The sequence below is a fragment of the Salvelinus fontinalis genome, chromosome 4 (assembly GCF_029448725.1).
Source record: "Salvelinus fontinalis isolate EN_2023a chromosome 4, ASM2944872v1, whole genome shotgun sequence".
Taxonomy (NCBI): Eukaryota; Metazoa; Chordata; class Actinopteri; order Salmoniformes; family Salmonidae; genus Salvelinus; species Salvelinus fontinalis.
This window is the reverse complement of record NC_074668.1, coordinates 44377883-44394923: the sequence shown is the minus strand read 5'-3', so window position 1 is coordinate 44394923 and position 17041 is coordinate 44377883. Positions and strand designations below refer to the sequence as shown.

At 41.9% G+C, this 17041-nt stretch overlaps 3 protein-coding genes across 6 annotated transcripts in view; 2 read left to right on the top strand and 1 right to left on the bottom strand.

Moving 5' to 3' along the window:
* LOC129853855 (ATP-binding cassette sub-family A member 2-like) overlaps positions 1 to 3773 on the top strand; it is a 96910-nt gene extending 93137 nt beyond the window's left edge. For 2 of the 4 annotated variants that reach the window (XM_055920304.1, XM_055920300.1), the window contains exons 49-50: positions 411 to 620; positions 837 to 3773. In XM_055920304.1, coding sequence (XP_055776279.1) covers positions 411 to 620; positions 837 to 872 — 246 coding nt within the window. In that variant the 3' untranslated portion in view covers positions 873 to 3773. Of the gene's footprint in view, positions 1 to 410 lie in introns of all 4 variants that reach the window. The other 2 variants (XM_055920301.1, XM_055920299.1) reach the window with 1 other exon arrangement.
* LOC129853857 (protein PAXX-like) lies at positions 3758 to 6867 on the bottom strand. Its single transcript, XM_055920306.1, has 7 exons — positions 6660 to 6867; positions 6233 to 6293; positions 6077 to 6126; positions 5745 to 5923; positions 5547 to 5597; positions 5266 to 5359; positions 3758 to 4937 (listed from the first exon to the last, which is right to left on the bottom strand). The coding sequence occupies exons 1-7, from the start codon at positions 6791 to 6793 to the stop codon at positions 4889 to 4891; spliced, it is 618 nt and encodes a 205-aa protein (XP_055776281.1). The 5' UTR covers positions 6794 to 6867; the 3' UTR covers positions 3758 to 4888.
* An 8-nt stretch (positions 6868 to 6875) lies between these two features.
* dph7 (diphthamide biosynthesis 7) lies at positions 6876 to 16743 on the top strand. Its single transcript, XM_055920305.1, has 10 exons — positions 6876 to 6961; positions 7343 to 7504; positions 10996 to 11123; positions 11274 to 11361; positions 11613 to 11707; positions 14013 to 14170; positions 14542 to 14614; positions 14738 to 14803; positions 15234 to 15406; positions 15669 to 16743. The coding sequence occupies exons 2-10, from the start codon at positions 7364 to 7366 to the stop codon at positions 16172 to 16174; spliced, it is 1428 nt and encodes a 475-aa protein (XP_055776280.1). The 5' UTR covers positions 6876 to 6961; positions 7343 to 7363; the 3' UTR covers positions 16175 to 16743.
* Positions 16744 to 17041: the final 298 nt, after the last annotated feature.

Below are 17041 nucleotides of genomic sequence, written 5' to 3'. Positions count from 1 at the left end.
AAGTGGGAATTAAGACAATTTTCCTGTCCTGCTAAGCAGGGGGTGTCAGGGAAAATGTATTGAGTAAAACATACATACTTTTCTTTAGGAATGTAGTGAAGTAAAAGTAAAAATTGTCAAAAATATAAATAGTAAAGTACAGATACCCCAAAAATCTACTTAAGTAGTACTTTGAAGTATGTTTACTTAAGTACTTTTACACCACTGATAATTTCCACACTGAGACAGTACAGAAGAGGTGATTTTAAATGTTTATTAAAAAAAATCTGTGCATGCACAGACATCAGTTATTGCTCCCTTTCATGTTTGTTTGTTGACTTGAAGAAGGCATTGCAGCTGAAACATCTAAGCTTAAAAGTCTCAATTATATCCCCTTGTCTTTGTTTCTCTGCGTTCTCTCCCTCCCCTAGGTGTTCGTGAACTTTGCCAAGAAGCAAAGTGACAACCTGGAGCAGCAGGAGAGTTCCCCCCCTGGTGGAGGCCAGTCACCCCTGCAGCGCCTGCTCACCCTGCTGAGGCCCCGGCCGGCCAATACGGAGCTCAGCGCCCTGGTCAGCGAAGAGCCGGAGGAACTGGAGAGTGACGACGATGAGGGCCTCATCAGCTTTGAAGAGGAGAGGGTGAGAGGCGGGAAGAGAGAGGAGAAAGAGGAGGAGAGGGTGTAAAGGGAAGAGAGGGTGTGAGGGGAGAGGAAAAGACTGAGAAAGTGAGATGGGATGTTGTCTACATAGACACACTATGCGGATCACACTTAAACGTAATAAGTAAGTCGTTACCTGTAAGTAAACTTGACTGTATTTTATCCTTTACTAATCACCTGTATGTCTCCATGGCAGGTGCAGCTCTCCTTTAACACAGATACTGTCTGTTGAACTGTGGAAACTCAGAGAGGGGGCGTGGCTGGACAGACCACGTGGCAGGAGGAAACTCGGAGAGGGTGTGGCTAGATATACAAAGTGGGAGGAGGAAATTCAGAGAGGGTGTGTCTATTAGAAAGAGAGAGGAGGAAATATACATCAGAGGAGGCTGGTGGGAGGAGCTATAGGAGGCAGGGCTCATTGTAATGGCTAGAATGTTTGACTCCGTTAAAATGATTAAATTCCAGCAATTACAATGAGCCCATCCTCCTATAGCTCCTCCCACCAGCCTCCACTGATTTACATGTACTAGGAAGAGATTGTACCGTCTCTATCTACCCAGGGGAAAGTAAGATACATTTCATTTTTAGCCTCAAGCACCTAACAGTGACAGAGACTGAGGCATTGGACTCAGAGAAGGAAACACAGTGGGACAGAGAAGAGGACAGAGAAGTGAAGTCAGCCTCTCAAAGCTGTCACAGAGTTAGCCATAGTTAAAGGCTGAGGTGACGAAGAGATAGGTCTTCTGTCATGGGAAACATACTGCTACAGTGAGAATGCTTGTATTTTAATGGAGATATGTTGTTATAGGAATGTTTATATGTATTTTTTTTATATATATGTTGATAGATGGGAACACTGAAAACCAATGTGGTCCATCTAGAATGGACTGATATCAAAAGGTCTGATTAGGTATTAATGTCGCTACTAGTAAGTTGGCTTCATTCACTGCCTATGATGTCACAAAATATTATATAATTCCTTCTGATATGACCACTTTACTGAGTCTAATCTTTTATCAGATGTTTGACGCAGTGAATTTGTGATTCAACATTGGTCAAATGTGTTCCGTCCCTGCCAAAGTACAAGGTTACGTCCTAAATCGCACCCTATTCCCTATATAGTGCACTACTTTTGACCATGGCCCATGGGGCTCTGTTCAATAGTAGTGCATCATGTACTAAAGGGAATAGGGTGCCATTTGGGACTCAATGTTCATATTCAACCAGAGATTCCACCCCAACCCCCTTTAAAATCCTCTACCTGCCTTGAGAGCATGCTGTCATGAAACCAGTCAAACTAGTGTTGTGTCATACAGTATATATATCTATATTTTTCTGTGGCAAGAAGAATGATTTATTTTCTAAACGTATACAGGACATATTGAAATGTATACAGAACAGATATCGGATCTGTGATTGATTTCGCAATAACTGATGATGGTTGATAGCTAAGTAGGTTTTGACGTGAGTCCTGAATCGTTGGCCTTTTATTTGAAATCACTTTACTAGACTAAGTGAGTCAGAGGAAAGCTGCACCAGATTTCCTCTTTTAAAGAGAATGTAACGGAATGATTCTATATGCTGATGGTGCCTCCCAAATCTCGCGCCTCTTCATTTGGACACTGTATATTTTTGTCTCGACATGATAATTAGAGCACTTTCTACTGGATGCTGAATTTTGTGCTTCTACAAATCAGAATGATTTGTTTCTTTCGACAAGATCCTATGTTGGACACTATGTAATAACTTACTTTACAATGAAGGTAATCAACAAGAATAATTTAAGTAATCAAAAACCGTGAAAAGAACTGAACTTAATAATGACTATCCTGTAATACCCATAAGAAAGGACACATACAGGATTTACAATAATACGCATACACTACTGCACTACCATCACTGTGAGAAAAAGAAGTTGAACTTTCTGATCATTGTTTAGTTTGAACTTGAGATTGTATGATTTACAAAATGCTTTCAAGTCAGCGGACTTATTTTTTGGAAGTTGGAGCATATTAGAATTTTGAAGAACACCCACACCACGTCATTAATGAAGAGAAATGTTTGTCATTTCTTGAATATGTATGTTGCCATGTGATTTGAAATGGATATGTTCATGGGGTGTTTGTGTTGTAAAGATATAGTTGTGATCTCTCTTTATTCCTCTCAGAAATTGCTTAAGTTATTTCATGGACTAATTCTATGTAATTTAACACGTTGATTTCTTAATGTGGGACTTTTTTGAAAAAAAATATCTTGACTGGGGTGGTTGTTATCCTTTTACTATTAAACAAGGAAACTAATTGTTGTAATTTGTTTTCCTCAGAATGTAAAGTAGGTGAAATGTTTTACTGAAGTCCAGGACAAAATTATAATTTTTCATGTGAACTAATATGAGAATGAGAAACCAAGCCTGTCTTTGAAATGTGTTTAATTAATGCTCCCTGTATATGTTGGGTCTGAAAAGCCGCGAGGAAAGATGTAATGAACTTGAGGCTAACTTGTGTCCTTTAACTCAGACTAAATGATGACCGTGATGCTCTGCTTTAACTAGAGTTCTGTGACTCTGGACCTCAAAGGAACAGCGATGTGGTTTAGGACCATTTTTAGATGGTTTTGATCATTGTTTGATCTGTTGTTGCCACCCAACATCTCTGAATACTTAAATGTAATTGAAGTTTTCCCTGAGCAGAAAAAAACTTGATTTAAAAAAACAAATGTAAAATTGACAAACTTATTGTTCAAAGGTCTCTGGAGTAAAAGTAAAACTGTGTTTTTTTTTTTAAACGACACCAGCAAATATGAGAATTAGGTGCAATTCTACATGGGTGCAAATACAATGAGATATTTTTTTTTTTCATCAATCTAGTGGTTACTTGGCTTTGCTCCTAAGCAAAAATGCTTTGGAATTTACCCAGGTAGTGTATGTGTGCATATGAATATAATATATATCTATATATTTTATGAAAATGTGTCTGACATTTTTCTGTTGTAAAGCATCTGTTCATATTTGTTATTCTTGCGTTACATTTGGACTTGTTGCTGATTCTACTGTTGTTTCTGTATTCTGTGCTTCACGTTGGGTGATCTGGATTTTTAAACAAAAAAATGACAAATAAATCAGGTATCAATTGGGTCCTTTTTATCTATGGTTTTAATCATACATTTAATTATGGTATTCTAGTAGCTACCTTCAACATTAGGTATTAGAACCAAATAATTTACTGTGCATGCTCTTTGAAGGCTTGCAGTCATTTTGCTAACAATATAGATATGAGAATCATAGTCTGATATACACTATCCATTTCATGGTTTCCTGAGCAGATTTGACTCTTGTTAAAAATTATAATTATGTTATTAGAACAAATCGACATGAATGTTTGGACAAGGAGAATGGCTTTAAAAAGTAATGATTATTATAAAGTTAAAAGATTAAAATACGGGCCTCCCGAGTGGCGCAGTGGTCTAAGGCTGTGCCACTAGAGATTCTGGGTTTGAGTCCAGGCTCCGTCGCAGCCGGGAGACCCATGGGGCGGTGCACAATTGGCCCAGCTGCGTCCGGGTTAGTGGAGGGTTTGGCCGGCAGGGATGTCCGTTTGCGCACTAGCGAATCCTGTGGCTTGCCGGGCGCAGTGCACGCTGACACGGTAGCTAGGTGTACGGTTTTTCCTCCGACACATTGGTGCGGCTGGCTTCCGGGTTAAGCGGGCACTGTGTCAAGAAGCAGTGCGGTTTGGTTGGGTTGTGTTTCGGAAGACGCACAGCTCACGACCTTCGCCTCTCCCGAGTCCGTACGGGAGTTGCAGCGATGAGACAAGACTGTAAATAACACGAAAATTGGGGAGAATTATATATATATTTTTTTAAATATCATGTTTCAAGTCTTCCCACAGTGATTAAGGAAATGATAATGTGTGTGTCTAAAATTGCACCCTATATAGTGCACTACTTTTAATCATGCACCCTATATAGTGCACTACTTTTAATCATGACCCATAGGGATCTGGTCAAAAGTAGTGCACCAAGTAGGGAATGAGTGCCATTTGAGACTCTACCCCATTAGTCCTTAAAAAGTAGATTGTCATCATTTGGACAGTATTCATTAAATAGGTATATCTTTTTTTGTTGTTGAAGTTGTATGGATTAGTGTTAGTGGATTAAAAGAACATTCATGCACTATATTGTTTGTATGCTGGAGAAATGTGACAGCAAGGATGGAAAGCAACTGTGGTCATTCCTCTTAGCAAATCATCATTGATCGTCTTCTTCATCAAATGCCACCCCGGTTGCTTGACGCTTTCTGAAAAAGGTCAGAAAAACATAAATAATAGTGAACTTGTCTCTTTACATTATTTGCATGCAGATGCATGTAAATACAGTATGTAAAGACCGTCAGTCGCTACGTCCCAAATGCCACCCTATTCCAGTTATAGTGCACTACTTTTGACCAGGGCCCAGCCTTTTAAATTAGTGGACTATTTTGGAATTAAGGCCTATCCCTTTATAGTGCACTACTTTTAAGCTGAGACCTATGGGCTCTGGTAAAAAAAAAAACAGTACACTATATATGAGATAGGGTGCCATTTGGGACACACCCACTGTCCTGATCTCAGTGAGAAGGTACCTACCTCTTAGTTCCTGGGTTGATGAGAGAATCTCCTGGGAGACGCTTCTTGACTGCCATAGTTTGGCCACTCTGCTGGTGTCTCCTTGGCTCAAAGTCTGAAAGAGCAAGAGTAGCATTTACTATACATCATCGTTCCTAATACACCTCTATGAGGATGAGCTACGAGGATAGCTCATCCTCATACGTTAGAGGATGAGCTATGTTCTATTGTAATTTACCAAGGCAACTAAAAATACATATCTACAGGAAAAAAGAAGATGAAGAGAACTTGTCACACAGCACCTGTATTCCGTTTGTGCGGACTCTTCCCAGGACTGAATGAGGCAGGGCCTGCTGGACAGAACATAGGAACACAACAGAGAACATAAAGACTGTGTGGTAAGAGTACACATGCATTCTGTAACAGCAGTTAACAAGGCCTTCCCTAGATTGGAAAGAGTACAGTATGTGAGGAGAACTTTGTATTAAACAATATCTCACCAGTATTGTTTAAATGGGTCAGGCTGTCTGCCATTCTAAACAGCAGTTCTCTCAGGACCTCTTTAGCCTCTTGTTCTTTTAGCCTGGACAGAGTCACACTCAGGTCTCCTGGACTGGCCACTACATAGAGCACTGCACTGGTGTCCTGCACCGATACCGACACACTCCCACTCCCAGACCTGGAAGAACATAGGAGAGGAGAGGAGAGGGGCGGAATTAAAGGAATATGTAAGTATTGTAAAGGCATGGAAAGTGTCAAGGATCTTGTAAGGATATCAAGGAGTGCATGAGGTCCTTGGATTAAAATAATCTGGGAAATGGGATAAACATACCTGATTTTCAGGATATAATCCTCTGTTGACTTTAAGGCAAACTTCTGTCTCTGAAAATAAATGTGCATGTCATTTTGTTATCATATACAGAGGGGAAATGCCAAAATAACTCATTAAGAACCTACATATGTACATACATATGTACAGGATACATACAAACTGGTTCAATGTCTCCTCGGTGAAATCTGTGCTCCACACATCAAAGGCATTTGTCAAGCTGAAACAGAAAACAAGTGTGATGTCAGCTGCATGTGTTACTACACCAATGTCATGGATATTTCTTTTACAGGTGAATATTATAGCAATATCTATATAGTACCACTGGCGGCAGCTTTGTTGTTGTTGTTGTTGTTAGCATTAACCTGAACACTGCAGCACGAGCTTACTGTGATTCGCCCGAGGCGATGAGATTAGATCGCCTCTCGATATGAGCAAAACTGTATAATCGCTAATGTATAATAAATAGCTAGCTACATGTCCACAACTACTGTAGCTCGCTAGGTCAGTTTTCTGGTCAGTTTACGTCGTTATAACGCAAGGTTTCTACCTATACGGAAATGGCTAGATAGCTATCAACACTCACCCAACATTGAATATCCCAGATGTTGTATGCGTGTAGCATATTAGTTTAGACTGGTCTTTTTTATCTACCACGGTGCAATACGATGATTGGGTCAACGGTAGATTTCCATCCATATTTTGTGTTGGTGTGGGCATGAGCTGATGGTCAGGGAACCTCCACTGTGTGTGGTTGCCAGTGGGTGGCTTGTGATATCCCACGTCTATGTAACATTGTGCAACGTTTCGATGCTGAATGTAGCCCCCAGTCGGTGACGTGGCAGCGTCATTCAGGAAGTGTTTACCAGCAAAATAGCTGCCTCACATGTATGTTTCTAATTTCTTTATCAGAATATATGTTGATCTGTAAACAAATATAGCGTATTGGGATATTATGTGCGTTATAATTAAATCGAAATACCATAGTTTGAACTGTGTAGCTAGCTAGATGTTCGTCTAAGTAGGGAGGTAAATTAAAGCTTGTTAACAGTAACGTTAGTGCTGGTTTTGCTAAATATATGCGCTAGCTGGAGGCTAGCTTGTTTGTGTTGCATGTATCTCAACCAGCAGTTAAATAGTTAGTTAACTAATATTTGATCCAATCCTAGGTTACCCGTGTTCATGTTGTTGATGGTGGGCTGTGTTATCTTGGCATAATAATTGTTGACACTGTCCATATTTGCATATTTGACTGGTGCTGTGGTCCAGTAATATGCAGAACATTTTGCAATGGCTTGGAAGTCAAGGACCCGCAGTCTACAGGTGTTTGACACAGAGCTGAGTGCCGACACAGTGGAGTGGTGCCCCATCCCACAGTGGCACAACATACTGGCATGTGGAACATATCAACTGCAGAAAGGGCCAGATGGGGTAAGATTGTAGATATTATCGTTAGACAAGCAGACAATCAAACTAAGATACACTATATACACAAACGTATGTGGACTCTTCGTGAAATGAGTGGATTCAGCTACTTCAGCTACACCCAATGCTGACAGGTGTATAAAATCGAGCACACCGCCATGCAATCTCCATAGACAAACATTGTCAGTAGAATGGCCTTACTGAAGAGCTCAGTGACTTTCAATGTGGCACCGCCATAGGATGCCACCTTCCCAACAAGTTAGTTTGTTAAATTGCTGGCCTGCTAGAGCTGCCCCGGTCAACTGTAAGTGCTGTTAATCGTGACGTGGAAACGTCTAGGAGCAACAACTGCTCAGCCCCGAAATGGTTGGTCACACAATCTCACAGAATGGACCGCCGAGTGTTTAATGAAGCGTGTAGCACTTAAAAATCCTCTGTCCTTGGTTGCAACACTCTCTACCGAGTTCCAAACTGCCTTTGAAAGCTACATCAGCACAATAACTGTTCGTCGGGAAGCCGAGCAGCAGCTGGAGTGGTGTAAAGCTTGACACCATTGGACTGGGCAGTGGGAACGCGTTCTCTGGAGTGATGAATCACGCTTCATCATCTGGCAGTCCGACAGACAAATCTGGGTTTGAAGGATGCCAGTAGAACGCTACCTGCTCGAATGCATAGTGCCAACTGTAAAGTTTGGCTAGGCCCCTTAGGGAAATCTTAACGCCACAGCATACATTTCTAGTCTGTTCTGTGCGTCGAACTTTGTACTAGTAGTTTGGGGAAGGCCCTTTCCTGCTTCAGCATTACAATGCCCCCGTGCACAAAGTGAGGTCCATACAGAAATGGTTTGTCGAGATCGGTGTGGAAGAACTTGACTGGCCTGCACAGAGCCCTGACCTCAACTTCATCAAACACCTTTGGGATGAATTGGAACGGCGACTGCGAGCCAGGCCTAATCGCCCAACATTTATTAAAACCTTTTACGGCTAGGGGTTCCTCTAGCGGAACGTTTCAACAACATCCGGTGAAATTGCAGAGCGCGGAATTCAAAATAAATGATTAGAAATATTTAACTTTCATACAATCACAAGTGTAATACATCAAAATTCAGCTTAACTTGTTGTTAATCCAGCCACCGTGTCAGATTTCCAAAAGGCTTTACGGGGAAAGCAAACCATGTGATTATCTGAGGACAGCACCCCATCAAACAAACACATGACAATCATATTTCAACCCACCAGGCGCGACACAAAACTCAGAAATAACGATATAATTCATGCCTTACCTTTGAATATCTTTTTCTGTTGGCACTCCAATATGTTACATAAACATCACAAATGGTCTTTTTGTTCAATTAATTCCGTCGTTGTAGCCCCAAAATGTCCATTTATTTGGCGCGTTTGATTCAGAAAAACACCGGTTCCAACTTGCCCAACATGACTACACATTATCTAATAAATTACCTGTAATCTTCGTCCAAACATTTCAAACAACTTTCCTAATCCAACTTCAGATATTTTAAAACGTATAAAATCAATAAAATTTAAGATGGAATAAACTGTATTCAATAGTGGATCAAATTAAAGTGAAGCGAGCGCCAGGTTGTGCGCCCCAAACACAACAGTACGCTAGACTCGACACTCAGTCTGAACAGCCATACTTCTTCTTTACTCAAAAGAAAAACATCAACCAATTTCTAAAGACTGTTGACATCTAGTGGAAGCCCTAGGAACTGCAACCAGATGCCTCAGAAATCTAGATTCCCATAGAAAAGCAATTGAAAACAGTCACCACAAAAAAATCCTGGATGTTTTGTCCTCTGTGTTTCGCCTGCCAAATAAGTTATGTTATACTCACAGACATATTTTTAACAGTTTTAGAAACTTTAGAGTGTTTTTTATCCAAATCTACCAATCATATATATCCTAGCTTCTGGGCCTGAGAAGCAGGCAGTTTACTTTGGGCATGCTTTTCATCCGGATGTGAAAATACCGCCCCCTATCCCAAACAGGTAACTTTTCATTTAACCAGGGAAAAACACATTGAGACCTAGGTCTCATTTGCGAATGTGCCCTGGTAACAATACAGGAAAATTAAATTATACACAACTTAAAACACACAATTAAATAAATAGCAAATATTATATACACAATTAACAAACAAAATAAACACATTTATCAATATAAGAATCCCTTTCTCCTACACTGACCCAGAGACAATAACACATCCAAATGAAGCATTACTTGGAGATTATTCAACATGATAGGGGCCTGGTAGGAAAAGGAAAGGGAAGTCTCCGTCATTAACCAACCCTGTGATCTAGTGTTGTAATCCGAGTTTCTATATTTCAACAATGATGTTAAGTAAATTGGTAGTTTGAGCAAGGCTTTATAAACAGAATGATGAAGTAACCTATGTGTTTTTAGCGATGTCCAACCAACTTTATGTTAAAAGATGTAGTGGTGAGTGTCAAAACTGTCAGATGTTATAAAACGAAGTGTGCTATGATAAATTGTGTCCAAAACACTGGCATCTGCATTCATGTATATAATATCGCCATACACTTCAACAGGAATAAATGTAGACTGAATTATCTGTTTTCTACTATTTTTACTGAAAGGCAAGCCCTATTCCTATAAAAGAAGCCCAACTTAATTCTTCATTTCTTGACTAACTCGTCAACATGCTTTTGAAAAGATAGCTTTTCGTCAATCCAGGTGCCCATATATTTTTAGGCGGGGACACGATCAATTGGGGCACCATCTAACGTACTTATGCAAAAATCATCAGTTACATCATTACATGATTTGTAAAATAACATGTACTTGATTTTACCAGCATTTAGTACCAACTTCAGGTCAACCAAGGCTTTCTGCAAAGTAGTAAAAGCAGATTGAAGAGTCAACAGAGCCTGAGCTGCCGTAGGGGCAGTAGCATATACAACAGTGTCATCTACTTACAGATGACAGTTACAGTTTTGTACAAATAGACCAATGCTGTTAATATAAATTCTGAAAAGAACTGAACCAAGAATCGAACCTTGTGGGACACCTTTTGTTATGACTAGAAATCCTGACTTAACGCCATCAGTAAGTACACACTGTGTTCTGTCTTTTAAATCATTCTCAAACCAGCTACAAGCAACCCGATCTAAGCCAATCTAAGCCATCAGTGCCCGACCTCACTAATGCTCTTGTGGCAGAATGGAAGCAAGTCCTCGCAGCAATGTTCCAACATCTAGTGGAAAGCCTTCCCAAACGAGTGCAGGATGTTATAGCAGCAAAGGGGGGGGCCCAACTCCATATTAATGCCCATGATTTTTGGAAGGAGATGTTCGACGAGCAGGTTGTCCACATACTTTTGGTCATGTAGTGTATGACTGTATACACCATGATGTATTTCACTGACTGTATATCAGAAAGTTGTTACTTCTCATACACGTTGGGACTCTGGTGTGTGTGTAAGGTGGTGTAACAGTTCTCTCATTGTGCAATCATCAGGGACCTGAGGACGCGGCTACTCGGATTGGCCGACTGTACCTGTTCAAGTTTCGTCAACAAGGACCTATGTGTCCGCCCCTCAGTGAGCTGCAGCGGATTGACACACCAGCTATATTAGATCTAAAATGGTAAGATGACGCAAACAGCTACAAGCTTTTTTTCCAGTTTGGGCTGGTTTCCTTGACACATTAAACCTCGTCCGGAACTAAAAAGCTATTTCAATGGAGATCCTCCACCTGGCCTTGATGATGACTTTGTTGCTATACCTCTATTCTCAGGTGTCATGTACCAGTGTCAGAGAGGCCTCTGTTGGGCATGGCTACAGCCAGTGGGGAGATACAGCTGCACAGACTCATAGACGGTCAGGTGAGATACAGATTCATTCACTGTCGAATATCCATGTCCGTTATGTTAAAGAGTGTTTGGGCTATGGTTGCAAAATTCTGGTAACTTCCCCAAATTCCCTGGTTGTCCAGAGATCCTGATTTGCAATATTACTGGAATCGGGATGGAATAAGCACAACATCTGTAATCCTCTAAACAGGATTTCAGAAAAACGATGGAATTGTGCAACCCTAGCTTTGGGCATTGCTCTTATGAATACGTGTCTCCAGTAGGAAGGCCGGTGTGCTCTGCAGACTGTGACCAGTTTGGGACTGGGAGCTGATAAGTTGGCTCTGTCATTAGACTGGTCCACTGGAAGAGGTAACAGGTGAGGATAATGGCTTCATTTGGGATATACTGAACGCTGCATGGGAGTTTACTAAAGGCCACAGATTGGACAACTAATGTTCTAATAGTCAGTCAAATTTCTAAATGTAAGCATATCCGTGGTAGGTTTGTCTGTTTCAAGTTAATTATTTGGGCTCCCGAGTGGTGCAGCTGTCTAAGGCACTGCATCTCGGTGCTAGAGGCGTCACTACAGACACCCTGGTTGAAATCCAGGCTGTATCACAACCGGCCGTGATTGGGAGTCCCATAGTGCGGCGCACAATTGGCCCAGCGTCGTCCAGGTTTGGCCGGTGTAGTCCGTCATTGTAAATAATAATTTGTTCTTAACTGACTCGCCAGGTTAAATAAAGAGTCAATTATAAAGTATTGCATGCATCTATAGTCACATTTCCGTAGTGGCATACAGTTGAACAGAGGCATTTTATTTTAGATTTTCACACATGGGGATTTTCTTTTGCAGGGCCTTGAAATAAATGGGCCTTTTTGTAAATGCATTTCATGCAATTCTACATGTTAAAATACATAATTTGTGCCTCCCGAGTGGCGCAGTCGTCTAAGACACTGCAGTGCTAGCTGTGCCACTAGAGATCCTGGTTTGAGCACTGCCGCGACCGGGAGATCCATTTGGGCCAGCGTCGTCCGGGTTAGGGGAGGGTTTGGCCTGCAGGGATGTCCTTGTCCCATCGCGCTCTAGCGACTTCTGTAGTGGGCCGGGCGCATGCACGCTGACACGGTCGCCAGGTGTACGTTGTTTCCTCTGGCATATTGGTGCGGCTGGCTTCCGGGTTAAGCGGGTATTGTGTCAAGAAGCAGTGCGGCTTGGTTGGGTCGTGTTTCGGAGGACGCACAGCTCTCAACCTTTGCCTCTCCCGAGTCCGTACGGGAGTTGCAGCGATGAGACAAGACTGTAACTACCAATTGGATACCATGAAACTGGGGAGGAAAAGGGGTAAAATAAAATAAATAAATAAACATAATTAGTATTTTTTTATTTTGGGGGGTAGATCAGCTTTAATATTGCAGATTGTAGGTTCTATCAATTTAATTGTTTGCATCATTTCTAATCGACCTTTATTTTATTTTTAAGCCAAGAGACATGGATTGTGTATGTGTGTCATTCAGAGGGTGAATGGGCAAGACAAAAGATTGAAGTGCCTTTTGAATGGGGTATGGTAGTAGGTGCCAAGCACACCGGTTTGAGTGTCGAGAACTGCAAAGCTGCTGGGTTTATCACGCTCAACAGTTTCCTGTGTATATCAAGAATGGTCCACCACCCAAAGGACATTCAGCCAACTTGACACAACTGTGGGAAGACATGGACCATCACCCCTGTGGAACGCTTTTGACACCTTGTAGAGTCCATGCCCCGACGAATTGAGGCTGTTCTGAGGATAGAGGGGATGCAACGCGATGTTTTTTACACTCAGTGTATATTATAGGTTGCAGTAGGCTACTAAATAACTTTCCAGTGGCACTGAATGATGAAGATGAAGCCTAGGCTACTCACCGGCGATGGCCGATGCACTCACGCCAATAGCTTATTTCAAGATAAGCTACTTAGAAAAACAGTGTTTTTCGCTCAGAATCGCTCAAAAGTAGTTTCAAATTTTTTTTGTTGGCTTCTACAGACAGATTAGTCTTCTATTTTCAGCAGTAGGCATTTGCTTTCCAAACGTTAAAGTTTTTCTCTGAATTATATCTTGAAATTTGCGAAAGGCCAACTGACAGCCGCAACCAACCATAGCAATATAATCCATTCAAGTCAGGACTGGCAGCAATAGCGAGTGTACCCATGAGTTTAACAGTCAAATTGCCAGGCTTAGAGGTTTTCAAAACCCTTCTTTGGATTATATGTCTCTGGCCACAACGCAACAAGCTGTTCTATATTTGGCGTGCATGCGGCCCAAATTGTGGCCTTCCCGACTTGAAGTGCTTATGCTAAAACTTGATCCACAGCAACTTTTTGGAAGCTATTGACCCTCTGTGGCTAAATTATGCTCTCTGATGTAGTATTTTGAATGGTTTTGTCTGTTCAGACAAGAGTAATATCATTTTAGGATTACATATTCCTAATATTCCATTTAAGTCATTTTACATTTTAATATTGTCAGAGAAAGACCAGCGCAATAGAATTGTTTAGGATATAGTACTAAGTTATGTGATTACCTAGGGTTTTCATCCCTGTGGGCCCCGTTTAAAAGTAGTGCACATAATAGGGAATAGGGTGCCATTTGAGACGCAACCATGGACAACCATGGTGTATCCTCTCCTCTTCCTCTCTGCAGTAGTGACGTGCGTGTGGTGTCCAGTGACTCTGCAGGCTGTGTCAACGTCTTGTCCCTGGGGGAGAACAGTCTCACTGCTGTATCACAGTGGAAGGCCCACGACTTTGAAGCCTGGATCTCAGCGTTCTCATACTGGGATACTCAGCTTGTCTACTCCGGTAACACTCCCTCTCGAAACACATCTAGCTAATACCGGCTGCTTAGTGCTCAATACCCTCCTGTCAAGTTCTGTGTTATCCATCCTATTTTCTGTTGATCCGTCTTTGTTTCTGCAACCTAAATGTTTGCCCCTCCTTGTGCGATGATGATGTTTACACTTTGCCTTAATAAGGTGATCAGGGTTGTCATGCTTTTTGAGCAGACGGGATCCTCGTGTTTTAAAAAGTTGTGACATACATCCTATGTTTTTATCTTCTGTGTGTGTGTGTGTGTGTGTGTGTGTGTGTGTGTGTGTGTGTGTGTGTGTGTGTGTGTGTGTGTGTGTGTGTGTGTGTGTGTGTGTGTTGTCTGAATGGAATGCACCTGGCAGGCGGGGATGACTGCAAACTTAAGGGATGGGATCTTAGGATGGGTCCCTCTTCCCCCACATTCACCAGCAAGAGGTGAGCATGTTGACACAATACGCAGTCAAAATGCATTCCCCATCCCCATGGCAAAGTAAGTAGGTGCATCAGAAACAAGTCTTGAATGAACATGTAACCAATACTGTTTTTCCTCGCTTGAAGGCACTCGATGGGTGTATGCAGTGTACACAGTAGCCCACATCGGGAGCGCATTCTAGCCACAGGCAGGTAAATGAACATTGATTGGACTATTTCAGTCAGGTGTTTTATTTTCAAAAGGCCAGGCTGGTATTATAATATACTATAATCCTTGTATTCATCAAGCTCCCCTTTTTATATTCACTATGTGTCCCTGGGAGAAAAGCTGAGTAATCCGTTTTTTCTATCAACATACTCATTGATGTTACTTACCAGATGTGTGAAAGATAGATTGGTGTCAAACCCTGAGGCCCATACGAACCCTATAGTGCTTGCGTCCGAAATGGCACACTGTTCTCAATGTAGTGCACTACTTTTGACCAGAGCCCATAGGGCTCTGTTCAAACGTAGTGCACTCTATAGGGAATATCTGGACTCGGGACAAAAGTAGTGCACTACATAGGGAATAGTGTTCCATTTGAGATGCAGTGAATCATGTGAACTCTCTCCTGTCCTGTAGCTATGACGAGCAGGTGCTCCTGTGGGACGAGAGGAACATGCGTCAGCCTCTCAGTGAGAGTGCTCTGGGTGGCGGAGTGTGGAGACTGAAGTGGCATCCTACCCATGAGCACTTGCTGTTGGCTGCCTGCATGCACAACGACTTCCACATCCTTCACTGCCAGCAAGCTCTGGGTGAGTCTGACTGTCTGGGACGTGATGCTGCTCACATGAAAACTCGCCGCTTTGCCACAACTACCATGTCTGTCTGGTTGAAGAGCTGGGTATTATTCACAAGGAAACAACTGAAGCAGGGAGGTGCCTACCTGAATTTGTCCAATAAGAAACACTTGTTTTTTTTTATTGCAAAAGTTTTTCTACTCTGTGTTATTATGAATATGACCCAAGTTATGTCTCGTCATTTTGTCAAACCTGTAATATTTACTTCTTCCTCTAGAGGGCAGCGGAGGAGCATGTTCTGTCCTAGCCTCCTATATCCTCCACAATTCCCTGGCCTATGGAGCTGACTGGTCCCAGCTTTCCCTGGAGGAGCCTCCCCCCTGCTCCCCTCTGGAGACCACAGAGCCAAGACAGTCCCAAACAGAGAGCCGTACAGGAGGACACCTAAGGATTCAGTATGAATCTCCCACTGCCAGCTTCGACACCTCCTTGGAGGATGACACAGGTCGTTACATACCTGAGCGTTTATCCCCGTCATCTGCTAGCTCTGTGGCAGGCCCACCTGCCTGTCCTAACCCTGCCGTGGACAGCCCTGCAGTGTCCTGCCTGATGGCCAGCTGTTCCTTCTATGACCACATGCTTCATGTGTGGCGCTGGGACTGGACCCCACAGGAGGCAGGCTGTACTGGGACGGCCCAGGTGGAGGGAGAAAGAAGGGCTGCGGGCGAAGGAGATGGTGGCCAGGCAGTAGCACCAGCAAAGTGCACTACACATAGGGAATAGGGTGCCGATTGGAATGCTGCCGAGGTTTGGAGACATGTTTTTGCTTATTGGTCAAGCCCATTAAATCAGGAGGCAAAGACCGAAGAATGCATATGATATCTCACCATAGCGGTCTCTCACTACTACTAGAGGAATATTCACCTTCAAACAAAAACCACAAATAACTTTTTTTACATTTTTTGAATGTCAATTGTTGCAAAAATCTCAAATGTTTACCTTTCTGTAAACATTATGGTTTGGTTCCAATACTGCATACATGATGCGAAAGCACCTGGCATTTATTCAACCTTTCTTGGATAAAATAGGCCTACTTTGAATCACTTGCAGATATCTGAACTGTTTATGATTGTGCAGATCGATATCATTCCACCCTGATTAATAATGTATTTGAATGAAAAACCAACACCTTTTCGGTCAGTATACATATTGGATCTTAAAGATTCCCTGATAAATGGGTCATGGATTTGTTACAACTGTTACAATCCAGGAAAAACATTTCTTTAATCCACTTGTACAATTTGTTCTTTCATGTGTATACGTTTTTGAGCAATACATTTTCTGTGTTTGAATCCCCTGGCTTCTATTGTTCTGTTAACACTGACTTTATTTGATTTATTTAACCTTTATTTATCCACGTTAGTCACATTTGAGAGAGAATTGATTTTTCAAGCGAGACCTGGTTCAACCAAGAAAGCAGCAGAGAAAAATGAGACATATCAGACATACTGTAGCAACTTGCAGGCATAGACACACCATACATTTTTTTTTGGAGTTACAGTAGTTGGTGGTGGATATCAAAGCGCAGTAAATTACACAGTAAACGAGAATAACTTGGCTCCAACCAAAATATTTTGAATAATTTAGTGA

Bases quoted from the DNA above. Each gene is read 5' to 3' on its own strand.
- LOC129853857 (XM_055920306.1), bottom strand. From the start codon at position 6,793: ATGCCCACACCAACACAAAATATGGATGGAAATCTACCGTTGACCCAA. The intron at 5,598-5,744 runs GTGAGATATTGT...TGTTCTGTCCAG, and splicing joins GACCCATTTAAACAATACTG to CAGGCCCTGCCTCATTCAGT. The intron at 5,360-5,546 runs GTGCTGTGTGAC...TTGCTCTTTCAG, and splicing joins TCCGCACAAACGGAATACAG to ACTTTGAGCCAAGGAGACAC.
- dph7 (XM_055920305.1), top strand. From the start codon at position 7,364: ATGGCTTGGAAGTCAAGGACCCGCAGTCTACAGGTGTTTGACACAGAG. The intron at 7,505-10,995 runs GTAAGATTGTAG...TGCAATCATCAG, and splicing joins TGCAGAAAGGGCCAGATGGG to GGACCTGAGGACGCGGCTAC. The intron at 14,615-14,737 runs GTGAGCATGTTG...CCTCGCTTGAAG, and splicing joins CCCACATTCACCAGCAAGAG to GCACTCGATGGGTGTATGCA.